Consider the following 21,148-nt stretch of genomic DNA (forward strand, 5'->3'; position numbering starts at 1 on the left):
TTTAACTTTTTAGCTCACCTGAGCTGAAAGCTCAAGTGAGCTTTTCTGATCACCCATATTCCGGCGTCCGTCCGTCTGTAAACTTTTCACATTTTCAACTTCTTCTCAACAACCACTGGGCCAATTTCAACCAAAGTTGGCACAAAACATCCTTAGGTAAATGGAATTCTAAATTGTTAAAATAAAGGGCCAGGCCACCTTCCAAGGGGAGATAATCAAGAAAAGGTAAAAATAGGGTAGGGTCATTAAAAAATCTTCTTCTCAAGAACCACTGGGCCAGAAAAGATGAAATTTATATGAAAGCTTCCTTATATAATGCAGATTCTAAATTGTTAAAATCATGACCCCCGGGGGTCAGATGGGGCCACAATAGGGGATCAAAGTTTTACATACAAATATATAGGGAAAATCTTTAAAAATCTTCTTCTCAAGAACCACTGAGCCAGAAAAGCTGAGATTTATATGAAAGCTTCCTTATATAATGCAGATTCTAAATTGTTAAAATCATGGCCCCCGGGGGTCGGATGGGGCCACAATAGGGGATCAAAGTTTTACATACAAATATATAGGGAAAATCTTTAAAAATCTTCTTCTCAAGAACCACTGAGCCAGAAAAGCTGAGATTTATATGAAAGCTTCCTTATATAATGCAGATTCTAAATTGTTAAAATCCTGGCCTCCGGGGGTCGGATGGGGCCACAATAGGGGATCAAAGTTTTACATACAAATATATAGGAGAAATCTTCTTTTCAAGAACCACTGATCCAGAAAAGCTGAGATTTATATGAAAGCTTCCTGATATAATGCAGATTCTAAATTGTTAAAATCATGGCCCCCGGGGGTCGGATGGGGCCACAATAGGGGGTCATAGTTTTTTTTTTTTTTGTTTTTTTTTCGTTTTTTTTTTTTTTTTTTTTTTTTGATATAGTGCAGATTCAAGTTTGTTAAAATCATGGACCCCGGGGATTGGATGGGGCCTCAAGGGGGGCATCAAAGTTTTACATACAAATTTATAGGAAAAATCTTTTAAAATCTTCTTCTCAAGAACCACTGAGCCAGAAAAGCTGAGGTTTATATGAAAGCTTCCTGATATAGTGCAGATTATAAATTGTTAAGATCATGGCCCCCGGGGGTCGGATGGGGCCACAATAGGGGGTCAAAGTTTTACATACAAATATATAGGAAAAATCTTTAAAAATCTTCTTCCCAGAACCACTAAGCCAGAAAAGCTGAGATTTATATGAAAGCTTTCTGATATAGTGCAGATTCAGGTTTGTTAAAATCATGCCCCCCTGGGGTAGGATGGGGCCACAATAGGGGATCAAAATTTTACATACAAATATATAGGGAAAATCTTTAAAAATCTTCTTCTCAAGAACCATTGGGCCAAAGAAGTTCACATTTACATGAAAGCTTTCTGACATAGTGTAGATTCAAGTTTGCAAAAACCATGGCCTCCAGGGGAAGGTTTGGGCCATAATAAGGACTACGGTTTTACATGCAAATAGATATGGAACATCTTCTGATATGGACCAAGGTGACTCAGGTGAGCGATGTGGTCCATGGGCCTCTTGTTCTTGATGACTACCATTCTAAAAAAATTTTAGCTCACCTTGAGCTTTTCTGATCGCCTGTTGTCCATGGTCAGTAATTTTTTTTTTTTTTTTTTTTTTTACATTTTCCACTTGTCCTCCAGAACCACCATACCAATTTCAACCAAATTTGGCAAAAAGCATACCTTGGTGAAGGGCTTTCAAGTTTGTTCAAATGAAGGGAGTAGGTTGGGGTCACAATAGGGGATCAAAGTTTTACATGCAAATATATAGGTAAAATCTTTGAAAATCTTCTTCTCAAGAACCACTGGAGTAGAAAAGTACAAATTTACATGAAATCTTCCTGACATAATGCAGATTAAAGTTTGTTAAAATCATGACCCCAGGGGTAGGATGGGGCTACAATAGGGGATCAAAGTTTTACTTTTAGGGAAAAATCTTTAAAAAGCTTCTTCTCAAGAACCACTGGGCCAGAAAAGTACAAATTTACATGAAAGCTTTCTGACATAGTGCAGATTCAAGTTTGTTAAAATCATTGCCCCTGGGGGGAGGGGGTTGTAGGTCGGGGCCACAATAGGAATCAAAGTTTTACATGCAAATATATAGGGAAAACCTTTAAATATGGGCCAGGTGAGTGATGTAACCCATGGGCCTCTTGTTTCAAATTTGGTATGAAGCATCTTTGGGACAAGGATAACATAAATTGTAAATTTCAGGACTCCTGCAGCCCCAGGCCAACATATTGATACTAAATTGAACTCTCTGATTTTTTTTGATTTTTTTTTTTTAGGGAAGGGGGAGAAAAACGTCAGAATAAAAAAAAATCAGAGCTACATTATTGCAGCTAAATTGAGACTAACTAGATATTTAGAAGGAGTAGGTAGTCCTTTACCAAAATTGTGAATTTCATGATCCCAGGGGTAAGGGTTTCAGGGTGGGGCCAATATTATTATAGTGATTACTGATTATTGTTTTTATCATTTGAAAGACTTCTTTAAGTTTACTGATATGGTATAAAAACTAAATGCATATTTAATTAAAGCAGGGAAGGATGTATCAAAATTATGAATTTTGCAACCCCAGGGTTTTGACTCAAAGAAGGGTCCAAATTGGTCATATTGTGTTAATGGTCTTAAAAAGTGGCCAGTATTAGGAGGGAAAATTACACGTTTGATAACAAATGTTCTATTAAAAAATGGCGAATGTCCAGTTTTCATGGGTGGCCAGTTTTGTGAGAATTTCTTTGTGAGGAAATGTTAAGATTTCTGCTGGGACTTTAAAAGTCTGCAAATATTCAGGGAGGACCGGTTTTCTGAGGGTCTGGTTTGGAAAAGTTTCACTGTATATTATGTTAATGTCTTTCATCAGTATAGGCACATTTGGGGGCATTTAATTTTTGAGGAACACTTCTTGTTTATAGTGTTGCTGAATATTAGAAGTTAGCTTTGATATATGCAGAACAGAATTTTTTAAATAGATTTCATAGTCCTTGGGGCTGGTGATACTTTTAAATAATACTCAGGTGACCGATAATGCCTGTGGGTCTCTTGTTTGATGTTTGATCTTGTGACCTTGACCTGGAAGTTTGACCTACTTTTAATAAAACTCTGACCTATTCAATATCTCCTGAATTATTTTAAGATAGAGCTTTCATGTTTTGATTGATTGATTGTATCTTGCTTAACGTCTCGCTCGAGAATTTTTCACTCATATGGAGACGTCTTCATGTTTTGTAAATGGATTTCTTTTGGCAAGGTCTTTAATACCATAACATGATCATATGATCATAATAGCAAGATCATGTTAGTCATATTGGTATTGAAGCATCTCTGATTTACATGAATTCATTTTCAGTTATGTTGAGATCCATTGGGGTTAGGTTTGGATCACAATATGGGGTCAACATTTTTCATGGGAATAAAAATGAATAAATCCTTTAAAAATCACAACAGCTGAACAATGGCAGGACCAAGGTGACTCAGATGAGCAATGTAGCTCATGGGTCTCTTGTTTCCTTAACATCATTGAAATTCAGTAGAACCTTTCTACACCATTTTCATTCCTTTGAATGAAACCTGGAAATGGAATTTGTTTGAAGTGTAATTTTCCAATCTGGAGTTTACTTACTTCATTTGCTTGCTGTGGCTTATGATGCATTATTGATGAATATGAATCAAGCTTGTTAGTGCTTTATGTTTTCATCATGGAATTTATGATATTTCCAAAATGGCAAGATCTCAGCATCTAGTATTTCAGGTGAAATTTGTTAAAATGAATATATATTTTTTTGGCAGTCTTACAATGTACAATGGAATTGGTCTGGACACTGCTAGAGGAAGTGGAACGAATGGTTATGTTCAGAGAAATCTCTCATTTTTACGGAAGCACAAGGACCGAGTAGATTACAAATCTGAGGAAGAGCTGAAGAAGCTGGATGAACAACTCCTCAAGCAGCCAAACAAAGAAATCCTTGACCATGAACGGAAGCGAAAAGTAGAACTCAAGTGCATGGAGATGCAAGTCCTTATGGAGGAACAGGGGTAGGTTTTCGGTCTTTTAAAGTTAGCACTCACTACAGTACAAATTCATCATTGCACATCAGTTTGTTGACTGCACATTATATGAATGTACAAACAAAGTCAAAACTTGAGACCAATACCTTAATGTTAAAATCGCAGAAGATTCTCACTAAAGGATGCCACGTGGTATTCAATAAGGTCTGGATCTAAAGTTATAAACTAGAAGAAATAAGCAGATCACCAACTCATTATGAGAATGCATGGGTAGATTTATTTGGTTGACCAATTTTGACTGTGGGGTCATCATCAGTTTCAATCTATTGTATGAATATGCAAGAATCTATAACCTTTCTGTAAATATGAAAGTGTTATGCTGACAGCTTTTCACTTACTGTGTCACAATGAAAGCATAGCAAAATCAGAAATTGAAGTTTGTTGTGACCTTGGCCTATGACTCCAAAATATATGAGTCTTCCTTTAATGCTCAACTACCTTTGTATAAAATATAATTATGTTTCATATTAAAAACTACATGTACTTGAATTCATGACCTCTCGGGTACAAAGTGAATACTCTAACCACTGGGCTACCACAACCAGTTAAGGCCAAAAAAAAAAATAGGTGTGTTTCCGTTTACCTAGGGGTTTTCTCTTGCCCCTAATTTTCCAGATAAAGTCCTGTCCTTAATTTATGTACACTTCGTTTCTCAAATTAAAAAAAAAATTTAATAAGTTCGGACTCGGTATTCAAATTATCAGAAATTTTCAAAATGTCGTCGTGCATGCAAGTAGATCAACACAGATATACATGCGATCATGTATTAAATAGAGTAAAATCAGATGTCAAAACGTCATTTCTTGTTTGTTAACATAAAGCTTTCATATTTACAGAAAGATTATAGTTGTCAACATAACACTTTCATATTTACAGAAAGGTTATAGTTGTCAAAATTATTAAAGCTTTCATATTTGCAGAAAGGTTTTAGTTGACCTTTAAAAAAAGACACCAATTGAGTCGTGAAATCAAAAGTCAAAGTCACAAAAGGTTTTCAGTCCAAGTTTAAAACATTTTCATCGTGGTAAAATATCTCGTAGTAAAGTTTTTAACAGCTTTTATGTTTGTTAGTTGGAAGAAGGCACCTTTATCTGATTATGGATATTTGTCTGTCTTAAACATTTCTGAACAAAAAGTTTTCATGTTTTATACAAAGGTAGTTGATCGTTAAAAAAAAGACATAGGAGGGCTGTTCGATATGTAATATGTATTGTACCACAGCACGATAACGCTTTGCACGATTTCGTGGATGATGATACACTTGAATAACTCTATTCAATACCTTTCCAACAGTATATAAACACAAACCTTCAGCTCCACATAGTTTTAAACTTATAGTCATTTCTTTAGAGCCAGTCGTTGACCACTATTGTAAAAATGGTTGGGAAACGGGTTGAGAATATTGAAGAAATTAGAGCTTATATATATAAAAGTTCGCACAAAACTTGGTCATTTGGTAATGCAGATTTTTACTGAATTGGGTGAAGTTTATGGGTCTAATAAGGTATCTTATGAGACAGTTCGTAGGTGGAAAAAGAAATTTTTGACTGGCACAGAGTCCCTCAAAGATGCAGCAAAATCTGGTCGACCTGTGACTGTAACAGACAAGGCAATTGTCTCAAAAGTCTGGGAAATAATTGAAAGTGATGGCAGATACACTATTCGTGATATTGCCAAAGCTGTTGGCATATCGCTATCACGGGTGCATTTCATTTTGAAGCATATTTTGAAAGTACGAAAGATTTCTACTAGATGGATACCACATATATTGACAGATCACCAAAAACGGGTATGAGTACAAACTGCTAAGCAGTTGCACAAAATGTTTCCCAAATTCAATCAAAGACAATTTGCAGACATTGTTACTGGTGACAAAACATGGGTTCACTATTACAAACCAGTAAGAAAAATTGGAAACAAAATATGACTAACTAAACTTTTGAATTTAGAATATTGATGCTCAATATGGAAGGTTGCTAGTGGTGGAGATATTGGTACGTTGACATATTTAAAGGGTAGCAGAGATCTTGAAAACTTTTACCAACAAGCAAGACAATAGGTCTTGCCAGAAGAAAAGTTTTGCAGGACCCCAACATTTGTAGCAGGACCCACTAAAAGCCCCATACAATTTATGAATTATATGAAATAAATTGTTAACACCTTATTATAGCCTATGATAACTAAAACAGAATATATTATGAAGAAATAAAAATTCCTCACCTGGAATGAATCAAATAGCTATAGAAAGATTTTGGCAGATCCTAGGACTAATGATGATAAGATATTTGGTGATCCCTATGAAAAAATGTCTGCTAGGACCATAACAGTTTTAAAGAACTCTGCTTAGATTCGAGTTGGTGACCAAAGAGCTTCTCTTTACTACTCAAATTTGCATTTTCTCCTTTTTGCTTTTCATGACTATATTAATGAAAATTGAGGCCAAAGGAATTTAGTGTAGCTTGTATTCAGATGAGGTCAAAGGAATTAGTGTAGCTTGTATTCAGATGAGGTCAAAGGAATTAGTGTAGCTTGTATTTAGATGAGGTCAAAGGAATTTAGTGTAGCTTGTATTCAGATGAGGTCAAAGGAATTAGTGTAGCTTGTATTCAGATGAGGTCAAAGGAATTTAGTGTAGCTTGTATTCAGATGAGGTCAAAGGAATTTAGTGTAGCTTGTATTCAGATGAGGTCAAAGGAATTAGTGTAGCTTGTATTCAGATGAGGTCAAAGGAATTAGTGTAGCTTGTATTCAGATGAGGCATGACTAATATTGCAATGTATATTAAGATTATTTGGCCTTCAGCTATACAATACTTCAAATATGCTTATATCTCAATTAGCTATGTGAAGGTTATTTATAGTACTGTAAAGGGTGATCTAGTTTATGAAAGATTGTAATCATTGATTTAACATTTCAACAAAACACAAACTGTCTGTAATTTACTTTTCTTCTTCTAAATTCTTAAAATTGAATCACAAGATGTAATGATAGTTATACAATTTATTTTTTGGTAGATACTCATGGCCACAGTGGTCAGAAACAACATACGTATTGTAACAAACCAAGGGTAACAGGGTAGTTACTTAATATGGGTCACTGTTTATTTACTGGACACTGGTCAAGGTTGAAATGGTTATGTTGACCACTTGTAAATAATACCTGCGATCGATTGTTATATGAATAATATTTTGTACAAAGTTTATAACATTTACTGAGATGATCCTTTTGTTGAATTATATACACACATGAAATGATAACCTGTTATATGATTGGTACAACATTAAGTAGTTAAGAATATATTGATGAACCAATCCAGGATGTTTCTACTAACTGGGTTATAAATCGCTATAAATTAATATTTCACTACTAAACAGATATTTGGCAATGTTGGTACATACCACTGTCTTATACTTGAAGTGTGCCGAGTCGTTTCATGCTGTCGATTGACCATTTCTCTTAAAATAGCTGTCTTTTATTTACAAAAGTTGTTTTGATGATGTAGAAATATCAAATATTGCTAATGTCATAAACTTTATCTAGGAAGTTACTGTGTTTAACACGTAGCAATATACACAACCATATAAACTGTGGGGTCGCCAGACAACAGGGCTCACCCCCAACAACATTTTAAGTATCATCCATGATAATGGCAAGTAGCATGCTGGGTTAATGATCAATTGCAATCATGTTACCAACACAATCAATATACATTGTATGCAGAACTGTGTTTAACTTTTAACCTTAATACTTTAAACTGTCTATATGAAATGAAAATTCATAAATCAACATCCACCTCTGGTATATATAGGGGTCTGTGCTTGTCCAACTCTCTATTTTGTATTGCTTATAGGAGTTATGAGATTGATCACTGTTCATTGTCTTCACCTTTCATCCACATATCAACATCCAACTATATCAAAGCTCCATCCCCCTTATTTCAAAATAAGGTTAAAAAAAATTCCCTGAAAAGGTGACACTGACACTGGGATCATGACAATAGCTCTCCAGATATTCGTCCCGATGAGCTAAAAAGGGGGTCGGGTTGGGTGGGTATTTCAAAATTTTCTACTCTGAAATTTTCTGTTCTGAAACCTTTTTGAAAGACTGTAGGACGGAACAGGGAGATGAGACTGTGATAATTTTAGAGTGATACGCATGAGATGACGGAACAGGGAGATGAGGCTGTGGTAGTTTTAGAGTGATGCGCATGAGATGACGGAACAGGGAGATGAGGCTTTGGTAGTTTTAGAGTGATGCGCATGAGATGACGGAACAGGGAGATGAGGCTTTGGTAGTTTTAGAGTGATGCGCATGAGATGACGGAACAGGGAGATGAGGCTGTGGTAGTTTTAGAGTGATGCGCATGAGAGGACGGAACAGGGAGATGAGGCTGTGGTAGTTATAGAGTGATACGCATGAGAGAACAGAACAGGGAGATGAGGCTTTGGTAGTTATAGAGTGATGCGCATGAGAGGACGGAACAGGGAGGTGAGGCTTTGGTAGTTTTAGAGTGATGCGCATGAGAGAACAGAACAGGGAGATGAGGCTTTGGTAGTTTTAGAGCAGACATGATTTTTCTCCGCTTTCTGGATTTCTCATTTCCGCTCTAAATTTTAAAATCCGTTTTTGTTAGTAATCCGGAATTTTCCGTCATTGATGCGGGTTTTACTTGTTGTAAAATGTTTCCTCAAGTTATATATGTCTTTTGATTGTTCATTGGTTGAATCGTCGTCTCGCTATTTGGTTTCTCCAATCAACAGTTTGTTTAAGTAACTGATCTCGTTTTAAAACAATGTCAGCACACGTTGTGCAGCGAGGTGGCGATGTAAAAACTATCGATAAGGGCCTACGTAATGTATGGAAATGGGAATGGCTGGAGAAGGTAGTCAATAGTTGGTTTTAAACCTTCACAACTTTAATATGGGTCTCTGGAGGTCATTCCTGAGGGGCTATCAAATGTTAAAATAGCCATTTTCGGCCGGGGGCCTTTGGCCCCCTGGACCCCCAGATCAGGGGCGCTGCCCCTTGACACCCCACTGGGGGAGGACCCCCAGACCCTCCTTCAGCTTTTTTTTCTTTTCTTAGGAATCATGTCTGTTAGAGTGATTCGCATGAGATGACAGAACAGGGAGGTGAGGCTGTGGTAGTTTTAGAGTGATGCACATGAGAGGATGGAACAGGGAGGTGAGGCTGTGGTAGTTTTAGAGTGATGCGCATGAGGCCTGAATCCTTCCAAATTATAAAACACCTCAACGCATAAATCAACAACACGAGGAGAACTTAGATTGCTGTAACAAATACAATTAATGATATAATCATCATATAACACTATTTATTTTCAACTGATATCGCCTATAGAGGAGGGAAAAAACTTTTAAGATAACAGCACAAATTTACAGACAAGCTGAAATATGTCCATAGGAAAAGGTGGAAAAGAGAAGGTTAATAAACTACATTGGATGGCTTCCAGACAAAAAGGCAAAAATATAGAATTTTATATAGTGTGAATTCACAGCAGACTGTAAAGGTCTACTGAAGTACAGTGGTATTGCTAGCAAATAAACAAAATTAATGTTATAGCATTATATGATGAATCTCCTAAGTCTGTTAAAAACACTGAGTGGTGGCCAGGGAATGTCTTCCTTAGCTGTTATGAGGAGTCATGATTAGATTTCCAATGTAGATCATCCAAATTCCTTGGAAGATGCAAAGATAAGGATGCCCATGTGGTTCAAGTATTGTCTAAGAAAATAATAATTTATTGTTGTCAGACCAGTTCTTTAACTTGTGTGCTTTTTAGCTCACATCTATGGAAGTTAAGAAGAACTCGCAGTGCATGCTTTGTAACTGCTGTTGTTGCTATCAGTTTCAGCATATTGAGTTATGGTAAATGAAAGTGGGTCAATAAATGCATTATAGAGTCACCAGCAGCGAGGTACTCGGGCTATTTAAGGTGGAATAACACATTGTCATAATTATGTCTTCCCTTCCCAGAAGGGGGACATATATTGTTTTAGTTCGAGTTCTTCTGATGAAGCGGATATTTGTCCGGGCCATAACTTTTTTGTCTTTTGACGTAGGTCTATGATATTTGGTATACCATGATAAGACAGTGTGTCGCATACCATTTTTTATTACCTTTGACCTTTTATGTAAAGGTCAAATGATTGAATTTTTTGGTATAATATTTTTGTCTTGACCATGACTTTTTTGTCTTTTGACCTTTGATGTTTGGTATGTAGGTATACCATATGCTGGTGGACTGTTAGTCCCCGAGGGTCTCTACAGCCCAGTAGCTAAGTTCTTCGTTACTAGCTTGAAAATACGGATGTTTATTTAATTGCTGGGATAAAATTTAGAAATTCATTTCAAAATTAAGGATTATCTCCCTCATGCATAGCTCTATCCTTGGACGAATTTGGCTCCAGTTTTTTGCACTCTAGTTTTCCTTTCAGCTCTTACAAGTTTATTGTTATTTCGAATTTCCAAAATTTCGGCTTGAGCATCACTGAAGAGACATTATTTGTCCAAATGCGCATCTGGTGCATCAAAATTGGTACCGTATAAGTTTTACATATGATAAGACAGTGTGTTGTGTGCCTGTTTTTTACCTTGACGCTTTATGTAAAGGTCAAATATTAGAACTTTTGAGGGCATTTTTTTGGGGTTCAGACCATAACTGTTTTGTCTTTTGATATTTGGGCTTTGATATTTGGAAAGATAGTAAGTTTAATTTACTATCATACGTTCACTACACTGTTCCTTGGTTGAAGCAGATATACAGACTGTTATGTATTGTGACTCTTAATTTTCCACTTTAAAGATGATCCATAAAAAATGTTTTTTTTTTAAAAAACTATAGAAAAAGAAAGGGATCTAGACATCAGTTTTAGTGTGCTAAAACAATTCTTCCTGGTTATGGCTAATTTTCTTTGAAACATGAATGAAAATATCAATAATAGCAATACTTGTTTATATTCCCTTTAAATCTAATTGGGTGGGTTAATGTGTTGACGATACTGATCTGTAGATTGTGGGTTCAAATCTAGCAGGATTTTAATATTTTTTTTCAGACTACGTTCTACTAATTTAAAAACTATTTTTTAACTAAATAAGGTATATAAAAAAAATTTCAATTTCAAAATCATATACTTAACCTCGATCCACTTTCCATATCAGATTTCTCAGGTGTGTTATTCCCCCTTAAAGTTTTCATAAAATGTACACATGAAACATGTTCGGTTATGATAGTAAACCAATCTTTACTAATATATGATCTGGATACATGCATTTACTATGAATGATAGCAATTATGCTGTTACTTAGCAGGTTGAGGATCTATCCCATTTGAGGTAAAATTACCCAATTCAATTAAATTATCCTGATTAAGGTACATGTATATTTAGGTACCTGGATTGGGTGAATTTAACCTAGGAATAAAGTCTGAATCTAAATAAGAATGTAACATAACTTCCCTATTTTAGCTGGAGTTGACATGTGAAAGCAAAAGTAAATGTACTCAACTTTATTCTGCATTACTGCTGCATTTTTCTCAAATGTCATCTTTTATTTAGAAAATTTTATACATATGCAATTCTAGAAATAAGCAGGACTGTTTACAAAAATTTGTGATGCGTGCACGATCACAAACAATAAATGAAAGATACCTCGATCAAGATCCACAATGTTTTTACAGGAATCATTTATTGAAAATAACATTGCATGGACTTTACAATAAAACACGGTTACAGCAAACATGCTTATAACGAATTCACACTTACAGCAAAGTGATTTTCACTCCCTATAGTTTTAAAACATATTAGCTAAATGGATATAATGAATTAAGTTTATAATGAATCTAAGTAGTTCATCCTCAGCACTTCATTATAAGCATGTTTTACTGTGTATATAATTGGACTTAAATTTTACTATGAGAGATCTCATGTTCAAGAGTTTCTGTACTTTCAAACCAAAGAACTTATCTTAAAGCTTTCTTAATGAGTGTAGTCAGAATTAATCCAATCTTCTACCCCCTCCCACCCCACCCCAGCAACAGGGCCATGATAAGTCATATTAATATGCAAGCATCCTTAAGTAGTACAGATTCATGTTTGTTCATATCAAAGCCTTGGAGAAGGTTTCAGCCACAATGTAGTTTAAAGTTGTGCGTGGGAATATATAGAGAAAAAATTTAAACATTTGCAATTATCCTCAGGTAGTGCAGATTCTAGGATGTAAGATGAGCGTCAAAATAGGGGATCAAAATTTTACATGAAAATATAAAGATAGAAAAAGTCTTCTCAAGAAGCATTGGCCGTGATTGCTCATATTAATATGCAAGCATTCCAATTTATAGTGCATTCATATTTGATGAAAGCATGGTCCCTGGGGCTAGGATGGGGCTAAGATAGGGATTCAAAATTTTACATGAGGTTCATGACCCCAAAAATTTTTTTTTCAAGAGTAGCAGGTGCGCACTAAATCATATTAATGTGCAAATAATTCCATTTTGTGTGGACATTTATGACCCCATGGGGGCTAGGATGGGTTCATAATGTGGGATTAAAATATTTCTTGGGAATAAAGAGGGTAAAAATAATTTCTGAAGAAAAGTAGAAGCAGGGTGACAGGTGAGTATTGTGGCCCATGGGCCCCTTGTATCAAAGGGAAAAGGGAAAAGCCCATTGTGTCATTCCTGCTTGACACCTGTGCACCTCCAGTGAGCATGATTCTGGTGGGCTCCCTCGTCTATAAATGTGTTTGCTGATCACCTCTGAACATTAATAATGCTTAATGCAGAGTATACACGCTTCATGAGAATTGATTTCCCTCAATCTCATATATGGCTCAGGTTGCAGTCTTAGCAGGAAATATGGCTAATTAGAAAGCTACAAATATAGGCTTTTCACTATAATGGTGAATCAATTGTACATAATATTGAATTGCATTAAGAAATGTTTTATTCATCCTCAGTGGTGAAATATAGGCAATTCAGAACAGCTGAATACAGGGCTGGGAGAGAATGTATGAAATCCTTTTGATTTATGCAGCAAATGCTTAAGGACAGAACTTTGACTCGAACATTACTTTAATGCAACAAATTAGATTTCTTGTAAAGGACTAGGTTCATGAATAGTAATATTTTGGCCTTCATTCCTACTGAAAATTTAAACTTTACACATAAATGTGTTGATAAAATAGATAATTTGATTAGGGTCCTGCTTGTATTAATCAGCCTGTGTGTACATCTGTACGTCCATGTATTAATAGTTTTCCTGACTTTTTTGGCTATCCTTGCAGCTATTGAATTCAAAATCTGTATGTGAACTTTTTTAGCAAATAATACAACAAAGAGGAGCCACCCCTTTTCACATTTTCATTTCCTTCTCCAGAACCACCGGGCCAATTTCAACCAAACTTGGCAAAAGGCATCCTTAGGTGAAGGGCTTTCAAATTTGTTCAAAGGAAGGGTCATGTCCCCTCCAGAGGGGAGATAATTACAAAAATAGGGTGGGGTCATTTAAAAATCTTCTTCTCAAGAAGAACTGAAATTTACATGACATCTTCCTGTCATTGTGCAGATTCAAGTTTGTTAAAATGATGATCGAGGGGGGGGGGGGGGGGGAGGGGGTAAGTTAGGGTCACAATAATCAAATCTTTTCTTGCGAATGTATAGGGAAAATCTTTAAAAATCTTTTCAAGAACTACTCGGCCAGGAAAGTACAAATTTACATAAAAGCTTCCTGACATTGTGCAGATTCAAGTTTGTTAAAATCATGGCCCCCGGGGGTAGGATGGGGCCACAATATGGGATCAAAGTTTTACATAGAAATATATAGTGAAAATCTTTTCAAGAACCACTAGGTCAGAGAAGTTTATATTTACATGAAAGCTTCCTGACATAGTGTAGATTCAAGTTTATTTACATCATGGCCCTCAGGGGTAGGTTGGGGCCACAGTAGAGATCAAAGTTTTACATGTGAAAATATAGGGAAAATCTTTAAATATGGGCCAAGGTGACTACGGTGAGCAATGTGGCCCATGACCCTCTTGTATATATTTCTTATGGCAAGGCCTTTCATTTCATATCTTGACCTTGAACTTAGAGTTTGACCTACTTTGAAGAAAATATATCCTATTGAATCAGTGATTTTTAAAGACCCATTTTAGGTCCAAATATTGGCCCTTTCCCCTCCTAAAAATTACCCATTTTCCCCCAATTTTACTTGCATTTTTCCCAATAGCAAAACCTGGTGAAAAACGTATTTGTTTAAAAATAAGTTCAATGTGAAGTTTATGTACAACATGACAAAGACGCATCAATTCTAGATGATTTAGAAAGCATAGTTGAAAAGTTTAAGAGCTTAAAGAAAAGAAAGCTAAATATGTAAAATAAAAGAATAATGACATCAATTTGTGTTTGATTTCTTGTTTGATATGATATATTTAGCATATTTACAATAATGACTAGGTTTTCTGAATTGGATCAAAATGTTGACAATTTTTCCCTATTTGAAAGCCACAGGACCCTTTTGAAAAATGTTGAAAAATCACTGTGAATATATTCGGAAATATTTTAGATAGGGTAGGGCTTTTATATTCTGTGTATGTGTTCTTTATGACTAGACTTTGTGACACAATGGTGTTTGATCTTTTGACCATGGAGTTTGACCTACTTTTAAGAAAATTTTGACTTATTCAAAGTATCTCCTGAACTATTTTAAGTATGGCTTTCATGTTTTGTATATAGATTCTTTATTTGCCAAGACCTTGCTAGCATTTCATGAACTTTGACTTTTTTTGACTTACTTTTTAAAAAGAACAAGGTACGATTGTGTACATAAAAAGGCCCCAAAAAATTCTCCGATTTATATGTGTCTTGAATCAAGCTTGATCTGTGTTTTGAATAAGTTAAATACATGCCAAGTATACTATTTCAACTTAAATCAAAGTTATTTCTTATTTTATGGCATTATTACGTCATGAATAAGAGTTCTTCCCGCCTTTTTTCAAAAAGAGCTTGATAACTTAAATTTCATCCAGATTATTGCTTAGGAAAAGGTGTGCCCATCCGTCGAGCAAAATGATGAAAAATGTGTTTGAATATAAATTTGCTCGACGCATGGGCTGTATGTTTTCTGAAAGGAAAACCCCCTGAATTTATGAAAATTTTCATTGATTTTTGCAGTTTTTGGCAATTTTATGCCAACTTCACGCTCCTGTCATACAATACAAAGCAATTTTGGATCAAATTAAATGTAGTTTGGAGTTGCTTATATATTCCTTATTTGAATGCCAGATTTTGGGACTCCTACCGAAATCATCTATTTTCTGGGCCAGATGACTATAGAAACCGTCCTTACTTCTTTGACCTATTCAATATCTACTGAACTATTTAAGGTAGATCTTTCATATTTTGTGTATAGTTTTCTTATGGCAAGGCCTTCATTTCATACTATGACCTAGTGACCTTGAATTTTGACCTGTTTTAAGAAATTGTAACCTGTTAAGCATATTTTATATATAGCCTCCTTATGACAAGATCTTGTGTTACAATTGTGTATGATCTTGTAACCTTGACCTAGTTTTAAAAACCTGACAATTGATATCATTTGAACTATGTAAAGTATATATATCATATTTTGTGTATAGATTCTTTATGGAAGACATTGTTATGCCTTGGTGTTTGACCTTGACATGAAAGTTTGACCTACTTTTTATAAAATCTTACCTATCCAATGTATCCTGAACTATTTATTTCAGATAGAGCTTTCATATTTTGTATATAGATTTCTTATGGCAAGGTATTTCATTTCATACCATGATCCATGACCTTGTGATTTGGTATTATCCAGAACAGCAAAATCATGCAAGTCATATTGGTGTTGAGGCATCTCTGCTTTATGTGAATTTATTTTATGCTTTGATCCTTTGGGGCTAGGTTGGGGCCACAATATGGGGTCAAAATTTCATGGGAATATAGATTGATAAAATAATCTTTAAAAATCACAACTGCTGAACAACAGTAGGACCAAGGTGACTCAGGTATCTTGTTTTCTTTATTTTAATTAAGTCTCCCAAACGAAGTTTAGAGATTTATTGTTTTTGCACAGTTCGTAGTATTCTTATTATTTTTACGCTTCTTTCTCGTGCTTAAAACCGTCTGCAGCTATTCTCTGTAACCCATTGATGAAAGTATTACATATTTAAGGATATTATTGGCCAATGCATCTAGTTGTACAAAAAGATTTTTTGCAGATTGATTAGGGTACATTTGGGGGGTCAAATGGAGGCGAGGTCTGACATAGAAGTCTATTGGGGGAAAATTAATTCCAAAATTCAACAGATCTAACTTCACAAATATGATAGATACAGTCCTGATAACAGTTTTGGAAAAGGGGAAGAGAATGACAGGGCCTACAAACTAGTATAAAAGTGAAGTGACTCCAGTGACCTTGACCTCTGATCATAAACATAAAAACTGGTATAACTATAAAACCAGGACTAATAGAGACATGGGATCTTCAGAAGGGATAAGAGGATATATATTGATATTCCCTTAAATCTGTATATGCTGTAATATAATATCGAAGGAATAAAAAGCATGTGCTTTTTAGCTCACCTGAGCCAAAGGCTCAAGTGAGCTTTTCTGCAAAATTTGTCCATTGTCTGTCGGCGTTGGCGTCATTGTAAACTTTTCACATTTTCATCTTCTTCTCAAGAACCACTGGGCCAATTATAACCAAACTTAATCAAAAGTATCCTTAGGTAAAGGGCTTTCAAGTTTGTTCAAATGAAGGGCCATGTCCCCTTCAAAGGGGAGATAATCACAAAAATGTAAAAATAGGATGGGGTCATTTAAAAATCTTCTCAAGAACCACTGGGCCAGAGGAGCTGAAATTTCTTGAAAGCTTCCTGACATAGTGCAGATTCAAGTTTGTTAAAATCTTGGCCCCCGAGGGTAGGTTGGGGCCACAATAGGGGATCAAAGTTTTACATGGGAAATTGGCAATAAATAGAAAAAAATCTTTAAAAATCATCCTCTCAAGAACCAATGTGCCAGAGGAGCCGAGATTTGCATGAAAGCTTCCTGACATAGTGCAGATTCAAGTTTTGTAAAAATCATGGCCTCTGGGGGTAGGTTGAGGTTACAATACGGACTAAGGTTTTACATGCAAATATATATGGAAAGTCTTCAGATATGGGCCAAGGTAACTCAGGTGAGCGATGTGGCCCATGGGCCTCTTGTTATCAAACTAGTTATACATTTTATGCAAAGTCTGGTTTCCAATTTCAAAAATGCTGTTTGGTATGGAACATATAGTTTTTAAAATCAATCCTTTCTATCCCAAAATTTCTATTTTTGCAAGAAAAAGTTTTTTATTTTTATCAGATTTATGGGAATTTAAAATTCATGACTATTTAAGATGTCAAAATATTTTTCTTACTATTTATTCTGCCAAGATTTAAAAAAAAAAAAAAAAGAAAAAAAGCATTGCGATACAGTATTTTTGTACTTGTTGTGTACACTGATGTATGGGTATATTAATCATTACAACCATATCTCAATGGATGCTGTGTAGTGGGAAATTTTTACCCTAACACATTGTAAAGCATTATTCATCCTATTTTCCCAGAGTAATTTGAAGGCTATATACTAGATTTAAGATTTTTTAATCCATTTTTCCATTCGCCCACAAGATTCCCTAGAAATGTGCAAAAGTGTAATAGTGGTGAGATTTTCCCAGCATAAAGTAATTGCAGTATAGTTACATTGACTTAAATCATATTTATTTTTTTGTTGAAATAGATATTCAACAGAGGAAATTGAGAAGAAAGTGACGATGTTCAGAACAATGCTTATTAACAAAGAAGGTGTGACAGAAGCAACAGTGGAAAAAGACTCATCAGGACGCCCAATGTAAGTTCCTGATACACTCGGGTCATCAATTTATGGGGGGTTTTCGCTAGGAGCCTCCAGGCAGATGTGTACTTTGATGGAATATTGTAATTTATCAGTATACAGTCAAACCTGTATTAAGAGACCGTCCAACGGAGAATGGAAAAAAGGTCACATATGACAGGTGGTCTCTTAATACAGGTTGCCTACTTTCCGCAGTTAATGGATAAAATCTCGCAAATAATTTATACAATGGAGAAAATGACTACATGTATTTGGAATTTATCATTAAGAATATCAAGTATGGTTTTAATAGTTGTAAAATAAATTAAATACACTGTAGTTAAAAATGTAGAATACAATGTAGCATAAATTTTTATTCATTAAAAATTACATTTAATCTGTTTAAGAATGATAAATTTTCTAAAACTTATAAATACTTTGTTGTAAAGAGTATTTATGTATAGCCTACTTGTACAGTGTAACTAAAAAATGCAATGCTTATGGTAAGAAAGCAAATGGTGAAGTGTTGCGTCTCCTTTTGTACAATACATGCTGGAAAAATGTTATTAAATTTGAGAAACATTAAATAAATCACAATATCCATTGTACATGCACAGCAAATCTTTTAAGCTTAGAACTAATGTAGGCAATTTTCTTGAACTCGGATGTATCAAATACTCGGGACATGTCGAAGTGAGCCGCTAGTTCCGGTCATTATTCTGGAATCCTCGAGTATCTCATACAGGAAAACTGCGAATACTCCGTTTAAATTTTCAGTCCTAAGCACAATATTTACCTGCTTTATATCGCAATCGGGCAGGTGTTTTACTCTGTTGAACATAATGGTATAACAAGTGGTAGATTTCCATTTCCGATCTAGCCTACCCGGCACTTCTTAAAATTTGTCGAAATTCACACCTTCAAATACACCGACCTTGATTCCCTGATCCTTGATTTTGTTAAACAAACAGCAACTCGGGTTTTATTAATTAACCACACACGACACTGAATGTTGACAGCTTGGGTATAATAATTTATTCAGAGGGCCGACCACAGTGGCTTCTTATCCATTATGTTCTCAATCTATATATAAATATCTAACTTTTTTATATATAGATTGAGAACATAATGGATAAGAAGCCCCTGTGGGCCGACTAAACAAAATCAATGCCAAACTGTGCGTATTAAAACGAAAGTGTTAGGGGCGATAATTCCCAGAATAGTCGCGCGTTTGAAAACGAAAGTGTTAGGGGCGATAATTCCCAGAATAGTCGGCTCAACCGAAATTGAAAGTAGTAATCACGTTGTAATCGAAAAATGTACAGTCGTTAAATAGAGGTAAAATTTCGTTAAAATACACGAAAATGTTGTAAAAATCATGGTCGTTGGTCGCGTCAGACAGGTGGTCGTTTAATACAGGTACAAAATATAGAGTAACGTCTTGGGGGAACTTTTTATGGTCACATACGACAGTGAGTCGCTTAATACAGTGGGTCGCTATGGCAGTTTTGACTGTATGTACTCTGTCATCCACTAAACTACTTCATCATGTCTTTGATATTTGGTGAAAAACACCAGCCGAGTGACGTACTGCATGGTTGACCAGAATCAAACTTCAGCTATTGTACACATTTTTGTTCAATATGGTGCAAAATGGGCCTTTTAGAATCAAATTTCTTAACACCCCTCCCCCCCCCCCCCCCCCCCCCCCCCCCCCCCCCCCCCCCCCCCCCCCCCATTATGTGTCATTTCACATATAAGTGCAGACCCTGTTTGCCAGAGCCTTGTTATGTCAGCATATCTCATTCTATCAAATGATGATCTATTGGAAATAATTGTAAACTTAATGAAAGTCATAATTTTAGATGTTATGATGATGTCAAATTTTAAGGGCCATAAAAACGATGCATTTTCTCCCTTGTTTCTGTAGGAAAATTTCCACCATTAAACACAATGGACTTTTTATGCAGAGCATGGAAAACTGCCAATATGGCTTAAATCAATATAAGGAAAACCAGTCATTATCACTTGTCATTAAGATGGATATGTCAAAGATAGACAGTAGTGGTATATATTGTCTGTTAGCAGTCTTCATCAACTCTAATTCTGTGTCATTATTCCCCATACCACTCTAGAGACTGTCCTCAAAGGTCATTTGATATTTGGTACAAGGTGGATGATGGAATATTGCTGCAAGTACTACAGGCTTCCAAATGTTGTAATAATACACTATATGTTTCACTGATTTCAGTCATATGAATATAATTGTTTTTGTAAAAAACAAATGTCTCCTCAGCTTGCTCCAAATTACAACCCCCTACTCCTAATGTACTGCATGGTATGAAGGAGAAAGCATGGGCAGGAACATAGACATTATGAACTGCACTTTGTGCATAATTGTCGGAAAAAGATGGGACCAATGCCGTTGTTGTATATGATACAAAAATAATTACTGTTATACTAAAGTACCAGTGGGAAAATGAACATACCCTTGTACATGAAAAAAGCTATAAAACACTCCTCTTTGATCCACTGTGAATTGTAGAAAAATATTAAATCCCTGGTTAGAACAATGTGAAACATCATTGAATGATAATGAAGTATTGTACAAAATTTCAAGGTTATCAGATAAGCCATATAGGAGGAGAAGTGTTCCTAAGCTATTTTAACATCCTCCACCCCTCTTAGATTCATTATAACTTATAGGAAAATAATTGGATCCTCCTGTCCTGACAATATGCACATCTACAAATGGCAATGAAGCATTGTAGAAGTTTCAAGTCTATTTGATAAGCCATACAGGAGAAGCATTCACAAGAATTTGTGACTGACAGACGGACCAACAGACAGACAGAAAGTGCAAAAACAATGTCTCCCCCTGGAAGAGGGTATTCTTTCCCACTGTGAAAGAATACCCTGTTGTAAAGAAATGGAATCAGCAGCCCAGTACATGTTGCACAGATATGGAATGAATATCTTTGAATTATGTATATTTTTCTCTCACATCAGTTTGCTGGCAATGTTTATTCACAGGCTAGCCGGGAAGGCCCTGGTTTCTAATAATTCTTCAAAGAAGTGATCTGTTGTCTGCTCAAAGCTAAACATTTTCTTTTGATACA

The 21,148-nt window shown here is 35.5% G+C and overlaps 1 protein-coding gene across 2 annotated transcripts in view; it reads left to right on the forward strand.

The window, feature by feature from the left end:
- LOC125650057 (serine/arginine repetitive matrix protein 2-like) overlaps positions 1-21,148 on the forward strand; it is a 59,673-nt gene that overhangs the window by 3,868 nt on the left and 34,657 nt on the right. For both annotated transcript variants that reach the window (XM_048878011.1, XM_048878003.2), the window contains exons 2-3: positions 3,848-4,093; positions 17,937-18,047. In XM_048878011.1, the coding sequence (XP_048733968.1) occupies positions 3,855-4,093; positions 17,937-18,047 (350 nt within the window). In that variant the 5' untranslated portion in view covers positions 3,848-3,854. The remainder of the gene's footprint in view (positions 1-3,847; positions 4,094-17,936; positions 18,048-21,148) is intronic.

Source organism: Ostrea edulis, chromosome 1 (assembly GCF_947568905.1).
Source record: "Ostrea edulis chromosome 1, xbOstEdul1.1, whole genome shotgun sequence".
NCBI classification, from domain to species: Eukaryota; Metazoa; Mollusca; class Bivalvia; order Ostreida; family Ostreidae; genus Ostrea; species Ostrea edulis.